This window comes from Microtus pennsylvanicus, chromosome 21, assembly GCF_037038515.1.
Source record: "Microtus pennsylvanicus isolate mMicPen1 chromosome 21, mMicPen1.hap1, whole genome shotgun sequence".
In the NCBI taxonomy this organism is placed as follows: domain Eukaryota; kingdom Metazoa; phylum Chordata; class Mammalia; order Rodentia; family Cricetidae; genus Microtus; species Microtus pennsylvanicus.
Genome location: NC_134599.1, coordinates 13,505,727 through 13,531,088, shown reverse-complemented (window position 1 = coordinate 13,531,088; position 25,362 = coordinate 13,505,727). Strand labels below are relative to the sequence as shown.

The 25,362-nt window shown below is 51.3% G+C and overlaps 1 protein-coding gene across 8 annotated transcripts in view; it reads right to left on the bottom strand.

Annotated features, from left to right (window-relative positions):
• The window catches only part of Adcyap1r1 (ADCYAP receptor type I), a 106,274-nt gene that overhangs the window by 26,794 nt on the left and 54,118 nt on the right, over positions 1–25,362 (bottom strand). For 6 of the 8 annotated variants that reach the window (XM_075955745.1, XM_075955746.1, XM_075955749.1 and 3 more), the window contains 5 exons: positions 18,271–18,392; positions 16,959–17,064; positions 4,482–4,589; positions 2,246–2,266; positions 1,350–1,391 (listed from right to left, as the gene is read on the bottom strand). In XM_075955745.1, the coding sequence (XP_075811860.1) occupies positions 1,350–1,391; positions 2,246–2,266; positions 4,482–4,589; positions 16,959–17,064; positions 18,271–18,321 (328 nt within the window). In that variant the 5' untranslated portion in view covers positions 18,322–18,392. Of the gene's footprint in view, positions 1–1,349; positions 1,392–2,245; positions 2,267–4,481; positions 4,590–16,958; positions 17,065–18,270; positions 18,393–24,224; positions 24,678–25,362 lie in introns of those variants that run through there. The other 2 variants (XM_075955744.1, XM_075955750.1) reach the window with 2 other exon arrangements.

Below are 25,362 nucleotides of genomic sequence, written 5' to 3'. Positions count from 1 at the left end.
TGGGTAGAAGGGAGGGGGGAAGAGCCCTCACTTTTCTAACCAACATCCTATTCTTGTGGTAGACTTGGAAGGTGTAGGGCCAACTGCCTTCAGTCAAGAGCATTGGATATAACCTTACTAGCACTTGGAGAAACTGGGCTGGTGGGAATGGCAGAACAGGGACCTGCCCAGGAGAACAATCTGCTCAGCAGGGGAGGGTCCCCACAGCTTCTCTGACACCTGTGACACAAGCCAAGAAGGGGGTCCAGCAGGCCCAGGACTTCAGTGTTAACGGTGTCACCAGACTGTCTCCTAGTCAGAAAAAATGTGTCTCAGGCTGCTGCTGGCAACCTCGCTGCAAAGGCTCCTGAACAGTTCAGAAAATCGGAATGCCTCCCCCATCTCCCTCTGACCCGGATGGCCAAGCTACTGCCCTCTCTGGGCTTTGGTTAACTCTGCCTTGCTTTTCTCACAGAGTAGGAAGAAGAAAGGGACAAAGGGTACAGAGGAATTTGAAAATCAATTAAAAAAAAAAAGCTTCCTAGAGGGAAAAGCCATTTCCTGTCTTTTATTTTCCTCTTTTATTTTAATAACACGGTGTAGGCTCGGAAAAACATAAACATTTTTCTTCCCCAAACGGTTTTATGAATATTGTTCTGATAGAAATCTCCGGAAGATGGGGCGCTCTCCAGATTGTCACAACCTCGCAGTGACAGCATCTCTTTGTCTGGGCTGTTTTGCTCCAGCAATGTCACGGGAGCACAGCAGCCTCCCTGATAGGGCCCCACCCTCTCACTTGGAGAATGATTGGCCATGCATCCGCCCAGGCCCAGGCTTCAGGGGCCTACATCAGTAGAAACCCCAGAATCCGCACTTTCCCCAGTCTGCAGAGAGCAAGGATGGGAGGGGAGTCTTTATCTCAGTCACCACGCATCCCCCTGGCACATGGCCTCTTGCAGCTCCAGTCTCACCAGGGTTGCGGCTTATGGCTGTGATGCTCACAGTGGTGCATGGGCCCCTCCAGGCAACTGGAGTGCAAACCTGAAGTCTGAGAACCTCTGCGGGAGGGAGGTTCAAAGCCACCAAAGAAAGACCCTGTAATCCAGAACTCTGTACTCACAATACATGAAGGGGTTTTGAGACACCCCTAGCTCCCCCACAGCACATGATTGCATGCATGATGGATGTACCATCCTCTCTCTGGGGGCCTGAGTGCCATCTTCCAAGGAGGCAGTGCACAGCTTTCTCAGAGAAGCCACATACTCAAAACCACACAGAATAAAGTCCAGCTACAGAGCAGGTCTCGGAGCTCTCACAGCAGTGCCCTCCACCCTACCATCCCAAGGTGGTGGCTCCAGCTCCCCTCTCACCTGTGATTTCCAAGGAATTGCTATCAGCAAAACCAGAATCCCCTGCAAAACACAAGCACGGGTCAGAATACTGCTTTTATCAACCTGCCCCATTATCCAAGGCCAAGGCTGCCCATTCCGCAGGGAGTGGGGTTAGGATCGAGAGTCTGGATCCACTCGGCAGCTGCACATACATCCCTGTGGTACATGGCCGCGTGCAGCATCAATCTCACAAGGGCGGCAGCTGCGTGGCTATGATACTCAGAGTGGTCCATGGCTCGGTCCCCACCAGAGAGCCTCTAGTGGATAAGCCTGGGTTTGGGGTTTCGTTTTCAAAGGTCGACTGCCACCATTGTTCCAAGTCTGTTTTTCACCAAATGGACCCCCAAAGCCCAGAAAGTTCATGTGCAGTTTTCTCCCAACTCCCTAACCTTGATTCCCATATTTGTCCAAAGACAGCCTAGAAATTAATGCAACTTTTCAAAATCCATTTCCAAGCTGACGTGCCACCTCCTTCAGGAGGTCTCCCGTGACCGCTTCCCTGTCCCTCGGCATAATCTGCCTTTAAATTCTCTTCTGTTCTCTTGATCCACAGGTCCATTCTACCTCCTGGCTGCTGGAATGACAGTCTCTGCATGAACTCACGAACAGGGCCTGCTCACATGTAGAAACACGTATGCACTATGCACACAGACGGACTTGGTTTCCAACCCCTCCACTGGTGACTCAAACCCCTGACTCAGCTTGAAAGGGCCTTGAGGCCAACCACTGTGTACCCCATCTCTCCTTGCCCCCGGGATGGCTAAATTTTGGGAAGGAGGGAAGAATCTGGCCATGCATGCTACCCTTCCTGACCATCATTCCAGCAGGCAGCCAGGGGCATTGGATCTCCTGCGCCCTCCCAAAGGTCCTCTTACCTATGGTTTCTGTCATCCAGACTATATGGAGAGAGAGAGAGAGAGAGAGAGAGAGAGAGAGAGAGAGAGAGAGAGAGAGAGAGAGAGGAGAGAGAGAGCATAAATGTGAATATGAATGCAGGAGTAAGCAGGCTGAAGGTCTGTTCTCACAGGCCATTCTCTCCCCACCCCACCCCCAACTCTGAGAGAGTTCTAAGGTCTGAAGAGCCCATGCTAGGACCTAGCAAGCTCAGGGAGGTCTCTAACTCAACCTCCAGATCGGCACACAAGGAGGAAGAGGAGGCATTGGCCAGGCTCCCACAAAGCCAGCACCTCAGGAAAGCCCTATCCAACACCATTGTCACTGAGCTTCCTAGGAAAGAGAAAGCCAAGAGAGACTGCAGTGCCCTCCCTTCTGTGGGGAGGGCAGGTCTCACTACCAGGCTTGTGAGCAGAGGTGCTAAAGGGCCTGCTTTAATGAGCCATTAAGAGCCAGGTGTAAATAACATTCCATGCTCCCTGAGGCCTGAGGCGGGTGCAGCTGAGGGAAATCATTTTACCCTCATTCCTGTCACCTCTGTGGCTGCTACAGAGGGATAAAAAAAAAAGGCTGGAATTTACCTAGGGAGCCCGTTCCAAAAGCTTCAAATAACAAACGGAAATAAAGCAATGGGCACATAGAGGAAGTGATGAAGCTGGCTTCCATGGGAATAAACCTTAGGAGTCAGGCCCTGTCCCTGAATTTACCCTCTGGCCTGCTCTGGGGCACAGCCAGTCTCCAAACCCTCAGGACGGGAACATTCAGAAACCAGCTTCTTCTGGGCCGACAAGAGGTGGACAAGATGTGGGTAGAAGAAGGCTATCTAGATAAACCCCACCTTCTTTTGGCTCTGGATACGAAGTCAAAGATGGTGGCTAGGGACCCCAGGGAATACCACTCTTTCTCCTCCTCCTGCAACCCAGGGTGGAGGTAAGTTATTGGCTGTGGCTTCCCAGACAGGTCCTGGCATCCCCTCCATGAAGTCAACTTGATATGCAAACTGGAGTCGTCTGAAAGGAGGGAGCCTCAATAGCAAAAACACCTCTATATGATCCACTGTATAATATTTCTTAACTAACCACTGAGGGGGTGCCATTGTGGGGGGTGCCGTTGTGGGGGGTGCCATCCCTTGGCTGATGGTCCTGGATTCTACAAGAAAGCAGGCTGAACAAGTCATAGGAAGCAAGCCAGGAAGCAGGACCTCTTCATGGCCTCTGTATCAGCTCCTGCCTCCAGTTCCCTGTCCTGCTTGAGTTCCTGCTCTGATTTCCTTTGGTGATGAAACAACAATGTGGACATGTAAGCCAGATAAGCCCTTTCCTCCCCGACTTGCTTATTGGTCATGGTGTTGCATCGTAGCAATAGAAACCCTAACTAAAATAGGCCATCACACACATACCCCGAGAGTCAGTGTCCGCACATCATAAACTACTTTCCTTGGTGTCCAAGGCCTTTTCCTGGACAGCTGGGGTAGAGGAGCAAGACTCCAACTCCTCTTTCCCGAATCTTCACAGCCTCCTGAGGGCAGCAAGGACCAGGTACACGCTTTGCTTAGCACATGTGTGGACTGGCAAGCTGGCAAACTGGCTGGCGTTCTAGAGGGTTGGGTACCTGCCCACATCGAGTGGTTAAAGAATGTGGGCACAGGTGTCTTGTCAGTCATCTTTATACTCCCATTCTGCCTGTGGATGTTTGATCATACAGCCCCACACATATATTCCTCCAGGCCTCTGAGACATCTCCGGGACTACGCCATCGTCATGGTGACTGTGATGACGTCAGCTAACTTTACTACTGAAAATGCAAAATGCGTTGGGCGCTGTGCTACACAGAATCTCCATAAGCGACCTCGCTTTATCCTTACAAGCCACCTGGGACACAGCCACTGTGTCTGTCGCATTACCGTCTACTAGACCAAAAACTTGAGGGATGGTCTTCCTTGCTTAAGGCCCCTAATGGGATAAGCAGTAGAGCATCCATAGCCCAGACTGATCTCACCTACCAAGACACTCACCTGGCAAAGCATACCTGTCACTAGGTACTGTGTTGGAGAAATGTTTCTATGCCCTATACCAGCATGAAGGACACCATGCTATCTTGTCTGCCATCTGCTCGTCAGGCGACGGAGTTCTTGAAGCTGAGCTCCAGAGAGGGGTATGGTTATGTGGGTGGCAGACTAAATCAACTCCGCTGGGAGAGATTCTGGGCTCTACTTACCTTGGTCTGGGTTGAAGATCCGGAAGACATCAGGGCAGCTTACAAGGACCATCTCGCCTATTTGAGCAGGCTTCCAGCATGTGATATTGTCCCACATGCCAGGACAACCTGGAGGAGAGAGCTACCGTGAGTGTGTGACTAGCCGTATACACACCACATGTACACGAGTGTACATATACCACAACCAGACACAAACACACTATGCACTTCCCACATATGCAAGTACACATAGGCACAACATACAACACATACTATAGATGGGAACATACATATGCCCCTCCGTAATGGTAAAATATCAACTCGACTTGATTTAGAATCACCTAGGAGATGGTGAGGCACTCCTCTGGTGATGGGGAGGACCTCTCCAGAGAGGATTTACTAAAGAGCAAAGATCCATCCTGAATGTGGATGATATTATCTGTGGGTGGGCTGGTATCCTGGGAAAAATAAAGCGAAGAAAGGAGGAAGCTAATGGGGTGCTAGCATTCCCTATCTCTTTGCTTCTTAGGCACCATAACATGAGCTGAGCTCCTCTACTGGGCCTCCCCAACCACAAACAACACTCTAGAAACCGTGAGCTAAAATAAATCTTCCCTTAAATTATTTCTATTAGGTATTGCAATTGGGTGATAATAATGGTAAATTACAGCCACAAACCATATGCAAGTAACACACACACACACACACATACACACATTTTGAATAAACTGCTCAGAAGTTGGCCTTTGTAGGAGGCAAACAGTTTATGAGAATAGAAGGGACGTCTTCCTGGGTGGGGAAAGCTGGCTCCTGCACCTGGAACAGCGCTCCAGGAGTAGTTCAGAAAGCCACTGTGGGAGCTTCAGAGCAGGAGGCTCTGTGGAGAGCCCACTTCATGCCACAGTTCACCTGAAGCCTGCCAGACTCCTGTGTTCCCCTAGCCTCCCCACCACTGCAGGAGCTGGCCTCATATTCACATCCACAGTGAGTCTCACTTCTCCATGGGAAGTGGGGTTGAGGCCAGACCAGCTGGCCTGAGGCTGCACCCCACAGCCCACCTCCTTCCCGGCATAGGCTTGGAGCAATGATCTACCACCCACAAAGCTGGCCTGTGAAGTGAGGTCACAGCTCCCCCAGCCGAGAGGATGGAAAGTATCCAGACAGAAGCTCGGAAGTGACCACAGAAAGACTTGGAAGAGGAGGAGGTGATGGAAGCAGAGTCCTTGAGGAGGCTAAGGTCAGAGCCCTGTTGTGGGAATTGGCTGGCAGAAGGAAAGGGACCAGTACATAGTGGAGACTTCAGAATCCCCAAGTCTTCCTGGAGTGAGGAAGAGTATGTCAGGCTCGCCTAGCTCTGATTTGGGAGGTTTTGGTGGCTCCTGGGATCCCTGTCCTTCTGTGGATTCTCTCCCCTTGTGGCCACCATCTCCTCTCTCTCTCTCTCTCTCTCTCTCTCTCTCTCTCTCTCTCTCTCTCTCTCTCCCTCCCTCACTCCCTCCCTCCTCTACACACTGCAGCAGCACTCAAGGTCAACAACAACCACTTTGCTGCCAAATCTGAGGAACAATTTCAACTCCAGCCGGGTTGTACTCTGCCCACCTGACTGGCTACAGATTCTGGAAGTCATTCTGTCTTGGGCCACCTGCCCACTCACCTTGGATGAGCTCATCCCACTCAGGGACTTAACAGAATGACATGCAGACATTTCTAGTAGTTGGCCTCCAGCCACTTTCTGGGCTGACTCCCAAGGTTAGTTACCAGCTGCCTGTTCCCACTTTGAGGGGCCAAAGGCAAGCCAAACACAGGATTTCTGGACACCACCTAGACCCTCCTATAACATGGTATCTATTTCAGCCCAGCTGGAATGGAGAGGGAGTCACTCACTCCATGTGGATCTTGAGCATCATCTAGCACTCCTTGGTTCCCTCCAGATACCACTGGAAACTATCAGCTTCCACTGGACTCACAGGCTCCTCCTAGATTGCCCTTAGCGAGGACCAAAATCTTTTCAAATTGCGCAGCTCAGTGACCCCACAACAACAAGTAAAATCTATGTTATTCCTACCCCAACTCATAAGCATGATGCCTATTGTCCCTGCCCTGCCTACCTAGCCCTGTCCCTACCTAGGCTGCCAGGCTAAATTCTCCTTAAGCACATGAGTAGTGAGACATGTCCTTTTGGTTGTGAGCCTAGCCTTTAAGGGCTGAGCCATTTCTCCAGACCAGGAGCCATTTCTCCCAAGGAAAGGATGAGAAGAAGAAGAAGAAGAAGAAGAAGAAGAAGAAGAAGAAGAAGAAGAAGAGGAGGAGGAGGAGGAGGAGGAGGAGGAGGAGGAGGAGGAGGAGGAGGAGGAGGAGGAGGAGGAGGAGGAGGAGGAGGAAGAGGAGGACGAGGACGAGGACGAGGATGAGGACGACGAGGACGAGGACGACGAGGAGGAGGAGGAGGAGAAGTGAGAAAGAGGGAGCCCAGGATATACCACACACAGGGGTCAACAAAGGCAGCACGTATAGTGACATAGCAGAGAGTGGGTGACAACGGTGGAGGGGGTCTGGAGATGGGTTCAGAAGCAGGTCAGACAGCAACAGAGAGCTTTGGGAAAGGAACCTGTCCTACAGAGGGTCTACAGATGGAAGAACTTTAGTGTTCCCATAAGGAAAGTGAGTGACTGCCCACGCCCCACCTCCCAGGACTGCTAGGGGGACTAGCCAGTTCCTATGCAGAAAGTTCTATGATCAGCACCACGCTGGGCCCATGCATGTTGGCCATCACTGGCTTTAGTTTTGTTATTTCAATGAGATGTTCCTCAAATCACTCCTTCGAGGGGGAGCCCTATTGAGGAGATAGAAGCTTCATGACCAGATGCTGACAGGCTCAGAGGAAACCTGAGCAGGCAAAGGGGTGGCCTGAGCAGGCTTCATGACAGCATGGTTCCTCTGTCATAGTCATGACTTCTGGCAGCCCACGGTATTCTCAGCTTCTAGGTCTCTGAGAAGTTAGACCCTGCTGCTTTGGCATCCACACTAGTACTCTGGCCTGTGACATCCTGCCCATGGAATGACATCCTCTAGGAGTTAGCGACATTGCTAAAGCTCTAGTGCGCAGAGACTCAGAGGACCAGAGCAGGAAAGTCACCTATGTCCCAAGAGGCCATTATCAAGGATTCCTGTCCACCCAGGACGTCTAGCCAGCACACAGTTGGCTGTGACATCATGTCCTTGAAAGAGACCCAACAGCACATCTTTGGCTGCCATGGTCCGTGCTAACTGTGAAATACCCATGGAGCATGGCCATGTCTGGCCCATACCCCAGAAGCCCTGGCCAGCAGATGTTCCCATAATTGGAGCATTAGGCCCTGGCACAACCAGCTGCTCCTCTAGCTGATAATGCTGAGGTAAGGGGGCCACATAGAGGGCACCGATGTAAGAGCTGAGGGGCAAGGAGCGGCAGCAGCCAGGATCCTGAGCTGGGGACCAGCGGCGAAGACAGGATAAGTAATTCATGGTCTTAATGAAAGCTTTACCAGTGACTTCACTGTGCCCGGTGGACATGAAGCTCACAAGAAGATAAAGCTGTAGGAAGGGCAGGGCATCCCTCCTGAATCTGCCTAAAAGAGCCCAGATTTATGATATGGTCTCCTCCACTTGATTCAAAGACTAGTGTCAGAGCAAGGGCCGGGTGTCTGTTGGTACCCCCCAACTATAAATGGCCAGATCTGGAATCTGGAACAGAGAGTTCACAAGAGAACTCTCAGGGATGGCAAGAATCACTGGGACTACTTTGTGGTGTATCTGCCAAGTTCCTTGCCCAGGGTTTCCAATGATGTACCTGCCACAAGCCTGGAATTTCTCGCAGTCCTTCATTTTGTCCCCAGTTTTGTCTTCTCACAAGGCCAGGCTATCAAGAAAGCCCAGAAAAAAGACCTCCAGGACCCCAGGACCTACAAGGACCCTCCACCTTTAAAGACTCACCACCTTTAGGCAGGACAGGAGGTGGGCTCATAAGAGGCCTTTAGGTTTTCTGACTGAGGACAGAAACTTACATCCCCACCACACACAGAGTGAACACGTGCAGTTTCCACAGCTCAGAGCAGTTAATTTTGTGCTAACTGAAGCCTTCACAATACCTGTGCTCCTGCACTCTGCTAACTGAAGCCTTCACAATGCCTGTGCTCCTGCACGCTCCTCTCCTTTTCTCTCCCTTTCCTACTTTTCCTTCTCATTTGCTCATTAATTCAAAAGAGATTCAGCGAAGACATAATTAGTTCAGCAGTGCAGATGAAGCAAAAGCAGCCAGTCTGGGCCTCGCAGAGTTCACAATGGTCTGGAATGCTGTGCTGAGTGAGTGAGATGCTAGTTTCCTATTGGGGCTGGAGGTTTATAAGGAAATTAAGCATCTTTGGGCAGCACATGTTACTATCATACCATCCTGGAGGAAGGAGGCCTGAAATGAGTCTCCCCTAGCTCACCTAGCAAGACTGCTAGAGGCTTGAGGGGATGAACCTTTCAATAACCCCAGATTCAAGAGGTCACCAGTGTCCTTTGGCTTCTGTTCCTTCCCCCTGGCTTCAAAATGAAGAGCTTTGGCATCTAAGCCTCCTCAACTCTCCCTTCTCCTCTCATGTTTAAAGACTTTCATGATCACTCTGTATTCATCCAAGTAACCCAAGGCCCTCTCTCTATTACCAGATCATGGGAAAATGCCCTTTGTCAGGTAAGGTCATGCATTTGCAGGTGCCAGGGACTGAGAGAGAAGAATGTGTCCCTAGAAGGTAGCAGAGAATCTTTCTGTGTCTGTCATAGAGGATGTTTAAGATACTATCCAGGTGATCTAGTTTTGTGGATCAGAGAGATGACACATTGCCAAGAATGGGACATAAAGTCATGCCAAGATCTAGTGGTAGCCCAGGGATCACAAAGGAATTGATTCAGTACTGAGTGACAATGGTCTTGTACCCTATAATGATTTGACACTTGTATTGGTTTAATAAAATGCTGATTGGCCAGCAGCCAGGTAAGAAGTATAAGTGGGGCAACCAGAATAGAATTCTGGGAAGAGGAATTGTGTCTGAAGTTGTCACCTAGACACAGAGGAAGCAAGATGAGAATGCCTCACTGATAAAAGGTCCCAAGCCACGTGGCTAAGACAGACAAGAATTATGGGTTAATTTAAGATGTAAACATTAGTTAATAAGAAGCCTGAGCTATTGGCCAATCAGTGCTGTAATTAATATAGTTTCTGTATGATTATTTGGGTCTGGAAAACCGGGAAACAAATAAGCAGTCTCCGCCAACAATTCAGAGTAATGGCAGTAAAGATGGGTAGGACAGATCAGAAACAGGAACATGGTCATGGTGAAGACAGGACTGGAATATGGCATAGATGGCTAGCACTCTCCAATGTCATGTGACTACTACTGACCTCTAAGCCCTTAGGAAGGAAGTGAAAGAGGTAAAATAGTATCCAAAGCTACCCTGGGCCCCCACTACCCTTCTTTCTGTTCCTTCCCAGCAGCACCCTCGAGACCATATACTGTTGTGGAGTGTTTAACTAGTCAAAGATGTGTTACATTTGTTTATGCTGCATTTGTTAAATGATGTAAAGATGTATTGCTTTGCCTGCCTAAGGCAACTGATTGGTCTAATAAACAGTTGCATCGCCAATAGTTAGGCAGTAGAGGGATAGGTGGAGCTGGTAGGCAGAGAGAATAAAGAGGGGGAGGAATATAGGTTGAGGAAGAGAGAGAAGAGAACAAGAGAGAGAGAGAGAGAGAGAGAGACACCAGGGGTTAACCAGCCAAGCAGTCACCAGCCATCCAGACACGGAGTAGGACATACAGAATGAAAGAAAGGTAAAAATCCCTGAGGCAAAATAAGGTGAGAAGAAATGGGTTAATTTAAGTTCTAAAAGCCAATGGGACAAGTATAAGATACGGTCAAGCATTCATCACTAATAATAAGTCTCCATGTCATGATTTGGGAGCTGGTTGGGGGGCCTGAAAGAAAGCCTGTTACAAATACAACAGGTCTCAATGTTCCAACAGGGAAGGAGCCTGGATCTCTTAATGACCAAGCAAAACTAAATTCTACCTTCCCACTATAGCTAACCATACTGACCGATGACTTATATAAGAAAAAAAAACAGTCATTGTTCTAGTTTTTGGATTTTAAGCCTGGCTCATAACTGCAACATAGCCTATGAGATAATGACTCTCCTACAAGAGAGGTAAGAAAGTATCACTGACGTCACCCTGGTTTCTGACTTGAGCATCTCTATGGATGGATGATGAAATGAATGGGTGTGAAGATGGAGAGATGGATGCTTGAATAGGTATATGGATGGGGGCAATGGGTGGGCAGGTAGTAGGAAGAAGGGTGATGGATGGACAGACAGACCTGTCACAATGTAAGAACTAGTTAGACACCAAACGGTGAGAGAATTAGACAAGTTGAAAATCATGTTTGACCTCACATATGCTGGATTTGAGAGAGTAGTAAGGGCCAAAATTAAACCAGACGAGAATGGGTAAGGTGGCCAGGGTAGCTAGATGATTATCCAGTGAGAAAGTGAGTTCACAGAACACTCAAGAGTGCCGAGGTTTAGAAGCAGAGCTGGCAAAGAAGGCTGCAGAGCAAAAGAGGGCAGGGCAGTGAGACATCAGCCAGGAACGTTGGTTTCTGAGAGCAGATGCTCAAGTTCCCACCTTTAGAGTGGGCCTTGATCCCCCTAGAGCTTGCTTCACTTGAGGGCTCCCAGACCCAGTCCCTCCTGGTGACCTCTCTCTACTCCCCAGGGCACCAGCCCTGCCTTCAGTCCTCCCAGCTCAATCCACATAAACCCGACGGAGGAATGAGGGCATCGTGAGCCAGGAGGTGCTACACACTTTGAGGGTTGTGTGCACTTTCCTTTCGACATGACACTCCATGCCAAGCAGCAGAGACTCTGTGACAGCAGGGGAGACAGAATCCACTTAGGCGAGGAGCGGAGAGAGAGTGCATGAGCCATTAGTCTTTGAAGGGAACAGAATGAGGAGCTAATCAGAGGTTGTCATGGTGATGATTCTGTCCAGTTCCACATAGAGTTCAAAACTCATGAGCCCAGGGACACCAGAGTGACAGACAAAGCCACGGCCCTCCCTTCTTTTCAAGATCCACCCAGGCATGTGCAGGTATTCTTAAAGAAAGTCCTCCATTTGAGCGTGAAAAACAATTCAATTTCCTGAAAAAAAAAATCACTTGACAGCCAAGGTTTCTTGTCTCATCAAATGAACGCCACCCCCCTTCCTGTGATGTGGGTTCTAAAGAGAAAGGAGCAGAGCTGAAGGCAGCATATCTCCAAATGTGAGCCCAAGCCAGCAACACACCTGACAACCTCCCAGAATGCAGATGCTTGGGCCCCAGCCAACCCAAGACATCCTGTACAAGATACCCCGGGACCACCCAACAACCTGTGCTTAACAAACCCCCAGGAAAGTCTGATACATGCTTGATTTCCAAATGGACCAGCTTCTGGAGAATATTTCTCTGAGAAAGTTCCTCAGAGCAAGGGTTTCTACAGACACCCACTTCGTGCTTGGGCCTGGTCAGTGTTAGAGCAGCTGGACGGCCAGCAGGGTCAGGGTGGGTGGGGGTTGAGTGGGGCTAATCTAGGCACTTGAACTCTACCTAGGCAACCTGAAGGCCTCTCTCCTGACCTGCCCCAGAGCTAGCTGCAGGCTGTGCCCATCACTTGCAGCATCTGGCGCTCCCTAAAGACTAGCCAGACACCAGCTCTTCTTAGACACAGGATGGTTCCCAGGCTCACGGCTCAAAGCCCTATGAAAGAGGAGGTGGTGCTGGCCACAACCTAGACAAACCAACCCTGACCCAGTTAGAGGGATCAAATGGCACTACACGGCCTGTGGTGTATAGACCAGCCCCAGGTCCCGTGCACGGCAGGCCCCTCTCCTTGTCCTCCTCTTCCTCCAAGGGCACAGCGCAGCAGAAAGGGAACTCCCCAGTCAGGAGTTCTGGGCATCCACCCAGAGCTGGCTGAGACTCTCCGTGTGACTTGCCAGTGACAGCACCTCTGGCTCTAGCCGCTTCGTGTGTCACACGGCAGAGCCAGACTCAGAGTTGGCTCAAGTCCCGTGCAGGATCAGGGATTTGAAAAGAGAAGCAAAACACTGAAACATACCTCCATCCCAGATCCTCGTCCCAAGAAACCCCTTCAACACTTGCTCAGAATGATGGGGTGGTATTTCTGACCCTGAACATCAGGAAGATGAGGGAATATAGGTGCCTCCCCAAGACAGTAATCCCCACCTCACAGGGCCACACAAGGGCCTTGCCTCCAACACACCAGGCTTTCATTCCAACAGACCCTGTTTACTAGAAATGCCATGGCTGTCTCCTAACCTTATACTAGATCTGAGAAATCCCCTCCGCCAGTGACAGTATCACCCTGTTAAAGTCACTTGTGTGCATTGGTGATGCTGGTGGGAACACCCGCCTCACTGCCAGCCACTTGAAACTGCATAGCACACACCATCATGTGTGGTGTAGAAGCTGACTAAATCCTTGGCCCATGGAATCTACAAAACTGTACTTTTAATGTTATTTCACAGTGTACTTAACTTCTCGATTTTACTGTAAAGCATTCTGCCATGTTGTGTATTCTCACACAAGGCCTGTTTACAGTCTCTGAACTGCACGGTGTGGCCATGTGCAGGGGCTGACCAGACCACCAAAGCCTGTATTCCTGCACTGGGTGGTGATTTAAGAGGCTCACCATTCTCAGATGGCCCTGACATTGAGAAACCAGTGTGTGTGTGTGTGTGTGTGTGTGTGTGTGTGTGTGTGTGTGTGTGTGTGTAAAAGCTGCCCTGAGCTCAGCTGAAGCAAACTGGCAGGCTTTCTTCTTCACTTTCAAACATGTCCCAAAGTTAGCACTACTTTCTGGCAGTGTCTACACAGATCAGTGCTCAGGGACAACACAGCTGGAGACGCAAGAGGAGACTGCAGCTGACCAATCCCTACTCTCCCCAACCAAGGCCAGCACCACAACACAGCTCTTAACCCGTGCCACTCCCAGATAGAATGAGATCTTAGCCTGATTCACCTGCTCCATGCCCTTTTTCTCACACCTGATACCACGTGGGCACAGGGATGAAGGTGGTTCTCTAGAGTTACTAACCTTGGACACAAACTTTGGACACACTTTCCTACCATCCGGAGGCTTGCTCTGAGAACACACCTCCTTGGAGCTTGCGCCCTGATGTTGCTGACTTTGGCTGTGGGTGGGAAGGGACTGTCCGCTGGTACCTTAGAGTGTTCCTAGGGACTTCAATGACACTGCAAAGTACGGTGAGACAGTTCCCGCTCCAGGGTCACAAGGTTGTTTAACCTGACAGCCCAGGTGAAGACACCTCTAGGGGCAGGCATAGGTTCATCTGAGGCTCAGGAGGACAAGAAGACCGTCCCTCAGAGGCTGACAACAGGGATGAGCTGTGCAGAACCCAGAACCCCGGCGTGGTGCACAGAAACTGCCTATTCAGATGCTTGTTTGCAGCAGATCAGACCGCAGGCCCTGTAGACTGCAGATTTGATGGATGCTGCACTCATCACTGCCTTCCCAAGGGGCCTTCCTCCCTCTGCCCTTGCCCTTCCTCCGTGGACTGTCCGCCGATGAGGCACTTACACAGACACACATTGCTGTTGTGCCGTTCTGCTCCGAGCAAGGCAGGCTCTCTTGAAGACAGACCCAAGGTCGCCTTCTTCGTCCCACAACCCATGTTTCCAGCCAAGAGGAGAGCTAGAACTGGGGAGCCTTTTCACTCTTCAACTGCCCTGAAGTGGATTGGGGGAGCTGGGATCTCCGGACCTATCCAAAAGTACACACCGACTCTTACCGCCTGGGTGCGGGGTTTTAGATGATAGACAAGGAAACGAGAAAGGGATTCTCTGAGGGAATAACTTCATCTTCCGATGGAAAGAAGCATACTGCTGACTTAGGGTGACAAGCTGTGAGCAGACGTGAGCGCTGAGAACCCAAGTGTATCCGCTAACACACACTCTCTAAGCCCACCCCCTCAGTTCTCACCTGAGGTAAGCCACTGCTACCTAGATTTGCTCTCCTGCCCTTCCCTTCTCTCCTCAGCTCTCTGAAGCCAGGGCTGGTTCTCAATTCTCCCCTGTGACAGGATATTTGATCACACTATGGGAAAGGTGCCTTCTGGTGGGTTTAAAGAGCTGAATGGCCTGTAGATCTGAATGGCCTATAGCTACGCAAGAGAGGCTAGGCAGGACTTCCAGGGGAGAGAGAAACTGGAGATGAATCTAGGTGCTCAAGAGATGCCAGTGAGACACTGCGGGGGAGGGGGGGTCAGACAAACAGCAGGGAGGAGAGGTAGAGAATCACGTGGCAGAACGTAGATTAATAGAAACGGATTAATTTACATTATAAGAGCTCGTTGGGAACAAGCCTAAACTAAAGGCCAAGCTTTATAATTAACAAGAAGTCTCTGTGTCATTATGTGGGGGCTGGCAGTCCAAGAAAGTCCAAACGCATGTGCGACTCCACTCCCCTCTCTTTCAGAAAGCCTTTCCAGACAGTTCCAAGGGGTGGCTCCCGCGTCAGAAGAACTCTGACCTAGCAGAAGGTGGGAAGCCTTTAGGGAGACTTGCAGATGCAGAGACGTTGAGGTCCTCAAGCCCTTCCTGCTTCCTGCAGATGACAGCTGCTAGGTATTAATCCCCCCCTCCATGATACCCAAGAAAATGGAGGTGTGACATGTCTTCAGAGGTGATATGGAAGGGATGCCGGGCCTCAGAGTGTGCCGTCCTGAGGCAACGTAGATGGCCCCAGTTCAGGACCCCCTCGCAATAACACTTGTCCTTAGCAAGGTGCAGGATTTCCTTGCACCTCTTTCTTCATCTAGGAAGCAGGAAGTGATTACAAGCAGCCTGTGCCCGTAGTGGTCTCCCGCTGTCCCATGCCCACCCATCCCTCAGACTGGTTTTCATAGCGCTAGCTTCTCACCAGAACCTCCTGGGAGCTATTGAATGTCATGTAATTATGTCAAGCCAAGATTCTGGTTTAATCTGGACTGTGGCTTGGCAATGCTCTCCTCAAAGATTCCCTGGTGGGTGGGTATTCCAAGCTACTCGAACCCTTCCTGCTCCTCCTGGCCCTCACCTCTCTTCTCCAGGGAAGCCCCTCCCACCACCACTCGCCCCTTCTTGTATCAGTGCCTTCAGAGAAGAACACCCTATGGGTGAGCCTGTCTTATCAACTCCTTTGACCCGGTGTACAAGTGAGGGGTGTAATTACACTGTGCACAGCCTCATGCAGTATGCTTTCACTTCTCTTTCCTCCCCTCTTGAAAGTGGCCATTTGGGACCAATGGCTCCAGGTCAGGAGGCAGGCCGCATGGGGTCGACCCAATGCTAAGGTAGACAGGCACTGGATAGCTATTATCTTCAGAACCCACTTTCCCAGGCATGCAAAGAAGCCACTAGATCAGAGACTCTTCACACAGGCTTTTGGTTTCCTACCACTGTGTACCTATCTGTCCCCCCTTCCTCAGTTTCCCTACTTGCTGTGGGCTAGAGTCCACTTTCTGGTCTGGCAGCAAAGCAGACATGCCCTGCTGGGAGGACCTCCCCCCCCCCCCGTCAGTCTTAGCGAGAAAGTCTCTGCCATAGAGCTGGTCAGGCAGAAATTCTGTTAACTGGGCTGCAGTTTAATAAAGTATTCAAACAGATTGTTCTCAGAAGAGCTAGGTGAGTCCAGAGAGAAAGGCGCACCTCTTGGGATGTCGTGGAGCCCCACCCTCAGGCAGATTCAGCCTGCTCTGCAGGAGAGGAGCAGGAGAAAAGCAAGACATCTCCGAGATGCCCACCCAACCTCCCCTACACCTGTAGGGGGAGCTGGAAGAAGAAGACCCCTGGGTCTTACCAGGAGCTGTGCCTCTCCCTCAGGACATAAACTGCTAGGAGGCACTGTTTTTTGTTTTTTTTTTTTAATCCTTGGGATCATTTGAGGGATCAGGCTAAAGCAATATGCGGCCACATCTATTGAACGGTATAGGAGCTCCACATAACCAAAGTCCTGGGCTTGGCTTCTGCTTTCCACCCTGGCTTCTGCTGGACCCATCAGATAGGAAGTGACCCCACGCCCTTACCTCCAGCTGGCCAGATGCTCTATAGCCCAACCACACAGCCGTCACAGCTGTGCTCCCGCTGCCACTGGTCCCAGGTGGCCTCTGAACCAGCTTGTGGGCAGCTGCTATCCAGACCAGGCCCAAGAGAAAACGGTGGCTGCTTGAAGCTACCCAGAAGAGCCCATCCCAAGACGGTCACAAGGAGAGCCACCCAGTGTCACTGACAAGGGCAGATGTAGAATACCATGGCCTCAGAAGGTGTTCTGAAGACTCCAGAGTTTCACACCCTCCCACCCCTCTACAAAGCTAGCCTACACATGCCCAGGACACCAGGACTGTCTGCCTCCTCACTCACCTGGGGAAGACTCATTTAGGCCCATCAGGTCATTGGCCCTCTGGATCCTCTCCAGGCACATGGCTTGCTCCTTCTTGAAGATGCAATCAGAGTGCATAGCAATCGCCTGTAGGACAAGAGGAACAAACAAGAGAGCAGGGAGATCCAATGACACCCCCTCTGCTTTAACTTAGAAGTAAAGTGTTACTAAAAAGGAGGGTGACAGACCTCAGACCAGCAGGGGCACCAACATCTGCTTTGTCAAAGATGCCGTGAGGGCTCTCCCCAGACCCCAACTCAATGTGTGGGACCCACAGGCTCCTGAGCCTTAGTGTGTGTGGATGCATGCTAGATAAACACTGCAGAGGGATGGGTTTGAGTTTCATCATTTTTCTGTTGCAGATGTGTACTAAGTAGAAATGTTATTCAACTTGTTCCAAGACACATGGTCAGGTAGCAGGGTTTGAGTCTGATACTCTGGCTCCTGCTGCACTTTAGGGGAAGATGGGAGCTGGTAAACTGAGAGCTATAGGAGCAAGTCTTCCTCAGCAGACAAAGGGGTAATGGCAGGATTCAGGGCTCTCAGCACTCTCTTTCAAAGGAGGAAAGACAGGCTCAGAAGGAGTATGGTGCAAAGCCCCTCTCGGTTCCCACAGCAGGAACTTTACAGCCATCCCCTGTTAGCACGATAGATGGCCAAGTTCATGTCCATCAGTCCCCACATCAGAAATTATTCCCGTGGCAAAGATCTGAGCTCCCGAGGGCCATGTCCCAAGACAGATCCAACCCCAGCTGCTCACAGAGAGGAATATGTCCATCCTGTCACATAGGGAGATACAGATCAGGATGCTAGGGACCTGGGGCTCTAAGGACAGTCTTGTCCTGGCCCGAATGGAACTCTCCTCCTGTCCTTACCTTCACCCTTGCTCTAGAGATAACTGAGCAGAGGACAGGGCCCTGAGTTTAGATGTCAGAGGGTCTCATGGGATACGGACCAGAAGACAATTCTGTGGCCCACACCGTGGAGCTATCCAGATTCTATGCAGCTCTAAATGCCGCCACACACATGTCACCATCTTAATAGACCTGTAAGTTCTGTGACAACTTCCAGTCCAATCAACACCAGTCTTGAGGAAAACCACTTATTTAATTCACACCACAGAAGCGTGAGTGGTACAGTGTATGTGTGTATGTGAGTGTGGGGGGGGTGAGTGTTGGCAGAAATTAACAGACGTGACAGCCTAGGGGACGCCTTGGCTGCGAGAACGCAGAAATAACTGGTTCTACAGGTGGAGACTGGGTACCCCTGTGGAGGGAGACGCGGGGCCCTTACCACGGGCAGCAGGAGGAGAGCAGTCAGGGAGCACGGCAGGGCTCTGGCCATGGTGCTTCCGGCCCGGCCTCGGCTCTGGCTGCTGCTCCCAGCAGTGGAGAATCAGCACCACTGTCCACAGGCTAAAAGGAAGGAAAGACAGCACAAGGTGTCAACAGCAGTGGGTTCCCAGTCCAGGCTTCCAGACCTGGTAAATCCTCAGGGTCTGGACTCCTTCTCTTTCACCCTTCTGTCCTACCAACATGAGTTGAGTACCATTTGCATGAGCCCACCGTAGGGCACCACATGCGGGTACATGGCAGCTCAGCCACTAGGCTGCTGGAACCCTCTAGGGCAGCTCTGCAGTAGACCAGCTATCTCCACGTCTCAACATTCTCTGCTTCCACTTGGAACAGCATTTTGGCAGGCATATGCATGCCCACCTAGCTGTGACATTTACCAGGCTCCCTTGTTCTCAGGCACAAGCGTGAGCCTCTTGTGCAGGGCACACAGGCTCCCAGCTCCTTCTCTTTCCCTTCTAAGTGAGGGCCACCTCTTCAAGGGGAGGTGGAATGATATCCCAGCAGTTGGAGAATGACGCTGGAATCGGAGCCAGGATCACGGTGCAGTCTGTGGCATCAAGACACCATTCCAGGTTGTGTGGCCTAGCCAACTCCAAACAGTTCTGGTGTGGAGCAATAAACTTCTAGAGCACCTGCTCATTCTGAGAGGGCCTCTCTGCTCCCACTGCATCCTTGGGACAAGTACATTCCCCTTCCATCCTGTCCTACCACACTTTGTCCTTAGTGACGGACGGCTAAGGGGTATGCTCACATCCTAGTGCTGCTGGCCCTCAAGGACGGGTGTGTGAGGACCAGCAACCCCAGAAGGGATCAGAAAAGCTACAGATAACTGAGGAAACTGGGGGAACTGAGCGCACAGAGTCATCGGAGCCTGTTCTGCTTCTCCAATTGACCATTGGTGGAAATGCTTTGCCATTCAGGAGTTCTTAGGAATGTTTGCCCTTGGATCGAAAGCAACCCACGCGAGGCTACTCGCTGCAGCCGCATCACACTGGCCCTGCCAAGCAGAGCACTGTCATCCCTTCAGAGCGATGCTGGTTATGACTACATTGCTGTGGGAAGGATTATTAAGTAGCCCTGTCAGAGCATGGCTAACACAGAGGGGCTTCACTCTGGAGGCCCGAGGAGCTGAAACAAGCCTGTCCCCTGTACCCACATGTCCTGTGTGCCCAGATTTTTGTCACTGATGCCTCTGTGCCTCTGGTGTGTTGTCTTAACATCCTCATTCAGCCCTTTTGGCTCCATGAGGTGATAAACAAATACCCAAAATGAGGACTGAAGAGCAGCGATAGGAAGATGAAGAGAGGAGAATGTCCCTCCCCAGTCTTCAGCTCACTCAGAGATGCTCAGACAGCTGATAAGACTGGGAGAAAGGGGCAAGTAGGGCTGGGTGGGCTGGGAGAAAGCTGGGAACAGACATAGGTCATGCACCTAGGCTTGAGTTCCTATTCCTCCCCCAAGGCTCTTTACCCTCCTCGTAGCTACAGGCAGCCTTGGTTGTGGTAGCGATGGCTCCTCCAAAGGCTGTGGTCACCTCTACCAGTCTGAGATCCCAGACTCTGCCTGCAGAAATAACTTCAGGCTTGATTAGGATAGAGGAATATCTAGTTCTGGGTACCTCAGCAGGAGTGAGAAGCCATCATTCCCAGCTACTCCAGGACAGAAAATCCACTAAGAACAGAATGTCATCTGTGCTCAGAGCTGAATCTCTTTCACCTTGAGTAATCGCAAGATGAAGACTCCAAAACCGAGCTGTGATCCCCAGGGAAACACTTTAGGAGCACACTGTCCCCAGATATACCTACCTCCTCTCCATCCCAGATCCTTGCAGCCTAGTGCAGCCTGGGGCCAGCCTGGCAGCTGGCCCTCCAATTGAGTTGTGGAGACAGGCTTATAGGGGTTCTGCATCAGTCCTTGTGAGAGGACAAAGAGAGCTGCAGCCCTAAGGTCCTCTCTGGTGGAGGGAACATAACGGCAGAGAGCTAGGGGGTGGGCACTGGTATTCTATCCTTTCCCTCTCCTTGTCTCTCCATTCCCCTCTCTGAAGCAAATGAGCATAAAACCATGTCATGTCCACAGACACTAGCCCACCCTTACCTACAGGGCTTCCACCACCTGTGACAACACATTCCCTCGTAAGTCCCTTTATGGAGAGCCAGCGCAATGTACAGAAGACACTACTTTGGGGAAACTACTAGCTCACAGACACATCGAGGTCACGCCAATTCCAATTGGTCTTAATAATAAAAAGCTAGAGTCTAATATTAAAAGGTGAAAGCTGAAAGATCAGAGAAGCAGAGCAGCCAGTCATTAGTTCTTAACTCTACAAAATCCTCAGAACCAGGGGGGCAAGATCCTGTCTCTATGAATCCTCGGGCTAAATACCGTGAGCTCCTGTCTCCTCCCACCTTACAGTCCTCTCTCCACCCAGCCATATCCCTTCCTGTCTCCTCGGTGCTGGGATTAAAAGCTTATGACTCCCAAGTACTGGGATTAAAGGTGTGAGCCACCACCGCCTGGCTCTGTTTCTCTTTGAGACTGGATCAATCTACTCCAACCCAGGGTGGCCTTGAACTCACAAAGATCCGTCTGCCTCTGCCTCCCAAGTGCTGGGATTAAAGGTGTGTGCCACCACTGCCTGGACTATATGGCTAGCTCCTGCACTCTGATCTTCAGGCAAGCTTAATCTGTTAAAGCACACACTAAATATCACCTCACATCACCCTCCTGTGGATATGGATGGGGATCCTTGGTTCTGTGTGCAGCCTCCCACACAAATCACAATCCAGGGAGAAATCCATAGGTCTGACACAGGAGCCATGAGGGCACACAGGTAAGTATCTTCCCTTGGAGCAACCACTAAGCTAGAGCAAGGGTTCTGGGTTACCAATGCTGTTACCATTCCTCACCACAGAGGGCTCGGGGCCTGGCTTCTCCTCCTGACTCTGGAGACCTCACATAACACGGCTCTCTGAACTTCCAGTGCATCCGGACTGTTCCCACTCTTTCCCGGTAGCACCTAGCACACGGTTTCCACAGACACAGTCCTCCACAGGCCGCCCTCCCACGTATCCCCTGGATCTGCCACACCAGTCTGCTGCCTCTGCCTCAAAACTCCTTGGAGATGCAAGTGTCCCCGTCTTGGAATGAGCCAGGCCACCGCAGGTCTAAAAGACAGCCCTAGCTTGAGGAGGGACATCAGGCCCTTTGACTCGGCCACCCTGCATGCCCTCCCCACCCCAGTGCTCCCTGGGCTCCTAACGGTCCTAGGCAGGTGGCTCTGAGAACAGGGAGGCTCTGCCTCCACGCTCTCAGAGGGAGAGAAGTGGGAGGTTCCCCCTGGAGATTTTAGTCTTGACCTCAGGCAAAGTACTTAAGCTTCCTGCTTAGCCTCTACGCGTTGTCTGCAGAGTGGGAATGACAACCATGCCTGTGGCAACAGCAGCTTCAGGGATGTGCCACAGACTGGCATCTGCGAGGTGTCTCCCACTCGTGTTCCTGATTCTCGTGTCATTGTGCCGTCACCTCCGCCCTGTGTCGCTGGGAACAGCAGGCTGGCTGCACTCTATCTCCTAATGGCCAGTCCTTTCTGAGTACTCCCTGTGTGCTGGGCGCGCTTCCAAGTTACACCCGTCAACTCCTGCAACCTGACGGAAACTCATGAAGTGGCTCCTGGCATTATCCTCGTTCTATAGTGTAGGTGACAGGGGCACAGAGAGACTATGCAGCTTCTCCAAGGCCACACAGGAAGTACCCCCACAGAGTTAGAAAGTGGTTCCAAAGCATATGTCCCTTGGCTTCTGGTCTATCACTTGTAAAGGAGCCTGCTGCAGTCTCTGGTCACTTTTCACCTGCCCAGAGCTATGTAGATCCTCTACCGCTGGCTGCCATTTGCCTGTGCAGATGCAGCCCTACCTGTACCTGTCTCCCTATTCAGAAAGAGCCACTCTGAAGAGAACATTTCAGTCCTGCCTGAGATCAACTTGAAAAGCCACCTCATCGTGGAGAAGCTGAGGCCAGAGCGGGAAGGTGTTTCCCAACGTTACAGGGCATAGAGCCTAGAGGTATGACTGACAGAAATGGGATGTGGACAGAACTTGAGGGGGTCTAGGAAACCCCAGAACATCCCCCACCCCTCCAGCAACCCTCCCTAGGCCCCAGCAGTGCTGAACTGAGCTGAGCAGGAACTGACAGCAGCAGCCGCATCACCAGTCAGCACACTGGAGAATTGGTGACTCACGGACCTCGAGACTTTCCTCGTCAGAAGAAGAAGGGGGGATCTGCAGACCCTTCAGCTCACTGCACCAAACCCAGCAGAGGCCATCTGCCATGCTTAGCAGGGGCGTGGTTTCTGCCCTAGGCCACTTACTCCTCCCACAGCTGGTCCTGGCTCTCAGTTGGAGTCTGGTGTCTCTCTGCATCCTTCCTTACTCTGAACTACTCTGCCCCATGAAGCCCCTACAGGCGGGGATTGACATGAGGACAGCACTGTTCCATCCCTAGCCCCTCATACAGGCTTGGGTTCCACACACACCCGGCAGCAGAGTCACCTCCAGGGCAAGACATCAGGTGGTAGGAACGATGTTAGGGGAGACTGGAACACTGGAGGACTGTATCGGGAAATGGGGTGTCCCTGAGGTGGGGAGAGATGATTGCACCACACCAAGGGAAAAGATTTTCCCCGCCACTGAGCAGAAGCAACCACAGGGCCCTTCAGGATCAGGACCAGGCTGATGGGAAGCAGGTCGAATGCTAAGGTATGTAGCAATATAACAGCAAAGAATCCCTGGAAGATGTGGCAGGAAGGAAAGGTCCTTGGAGGACAGCAGGACTTGAGCGAAGCAGAGGGGAGGGTGAGCTCGCTGCCCGAGCCCTAGGTTCCCAGAGAAGAGGTTCCAAAGTGCACAGTGGCTGCCAGTGCCCTCAGCCAGTACGCCACATGCCCATCTGCCAGGGAGAAGGTGGAAAGAGCCAGGTGCTACTCTGGGTCTGACGAGATCTGGGAGGAGAGAGGCCACTCCACCTTGGGAGCGCCACCTCCTGAAAGCCCACCCTCCGGTCCCCAGCCCTGAACAGAGAGCCCCTCCCTCCTGCCTGGGCTGTTGAGATCTTGCCAAGTTTACTGTGAGATCCAAGGTAAGGTTTTGTGTTGGCTCTCCCTCATAAGAGAAACAGGAGAAGGGGCTTAGGAACTACACGGCATGCTCAGACAACATCAGAAGTATTTAGTGTGTGCTGTCTCCCAGTTATACTATGGGGGTGAGGTGTCGCCTGAGCACAGTGGAAGCCTCCCCAAGGACTGACAAACAGATGCCTCTGGGAGACGAAGGGGAGCAGCTAGTGCTCAGGCATCTTGAGCTCCCAGGCCAGACCTCCCCTTTCTTCAATCTCTTGGACCCTCTCTTGCCTCTAACCATTCAGCCCAGCAGCTAGGGAGCCTTCTAGTCCATCAGATTCACTTCATGCCCCCGTATTGAACAGCCAGAGAGTCAAGTATGGTTTCTAAATGGTACATTTTTAAATGGCCAGGAAATTAAAAGAATTGAATTTCATGAAATACAAACTGCCTGAAATTAAAGTTTACCAAAACATAGTCCTTTAGTTGCTGTTTTTCTGTTCATATGTCTCCTGCAGTTGCTTCCTTCCAAGCTAACGCAGCAAGATAAAGTCACTGCAACCAATCACGATGGTCACAGAGTCTAAAATATTTACTAGATTTACAGGGTGGAAAAAGCTACATACCATGTTCTAGGCTCCTGCAATACAGTGTACAAACACCACACGCACACACACACACACACACACACGCACGCATCTGGGCCTTCATTAAAGTTGTCTGTTGTGACCCAGTGTTCCCAGATCTTATGCGAGGATGATTCTGTTAATGCCTACCTCTGCTTCATCCCAGATCCCAGGCAGGTATCGTGGGAAGCCTCCATGCCTCCCCAGCTGTGTGTCTCTCCTCTGTGTGTCAATGTGGGGGTGGTTTTCATGGTGTGCTTCTGACGGCATCCAGAGCTCAGTACAAACACATCACCGCTAAGGGTTTTCCTGCCTCCATGTTGCCAGGCAGCTGGGCCATGAGGTCCAATCCGTTCAGGCACAGAAGCCCGGTTCCTTCTATTCAGAAGTGACAGGCAGCTTCTGAGGCCTCCAGGACTTCTGGGGTAAAAAAGCCCCAATGTCCCCTATCTGGAGCATCACAGCTCTGCGGGACACATCCTCTGCTCGTTCTAGTTCCCTCAGGGTCCTCTCTAAGAAAAGTGGCTCACAGGCGAGCATGGTGTTCTGGTCCTAAACGAAGTTCTTACGCTGCGTTGAGCACCCTGGGCCCTGCCATTTGGCAGGCAGCACAGGGCCCTTCACTTACTCACTTACTCGATGCCATTCATTCCTAGGCAATGAAATCCATCCCTGCTTGGCCCCCTTCTCAGTGATAAAGCCACCTTGTGACCCTATCTACTGTCCTTTCTAGAATCTCACCTGTATACTGATCTATAAACATGCACTGAGTACATTCCTTCATTCAGTACAAATGGAGTCCAAAAGTAGAAGCATGGCAGAGAGGTGACCATATGAAAAAAACAAAACAAAAACCAAGCGCTCCAAAGTGCTTCACCAGTCAGGTCCCTGCCAGCCTGAAGCATTCACAAAACAGGATGTGAACACAGCCTTTAGCCTAGCTCCGTCTCCAAGTGCAGGAAAAGGTCCTCCTCCTACAGGCTCAGCACACACACATCCCTCACTACACAGAGTCGAGAGTAGACCCTCGGGGACCTCAGGACAGATATCCTACCACCCTTGAGTCTCCCCTGACGGCATAAAGCAGGAGGAACCACCTCTGACTCCTGGTCACACCACACACACTTGTTGAGGGACTGGTCAGGAGACCTGGCTCACGGCCGCCTCCAGCATGTCCTGTCTTTAATTTGTGTGTTCAGATTTTGGCTTGTGTCCAGACTGGGGCCTTTGCCTGTTCTCTCCAAGGTCGGTGAGAAGCAGGAGTCCTAGGTCCCCCTGTTTGGGAATG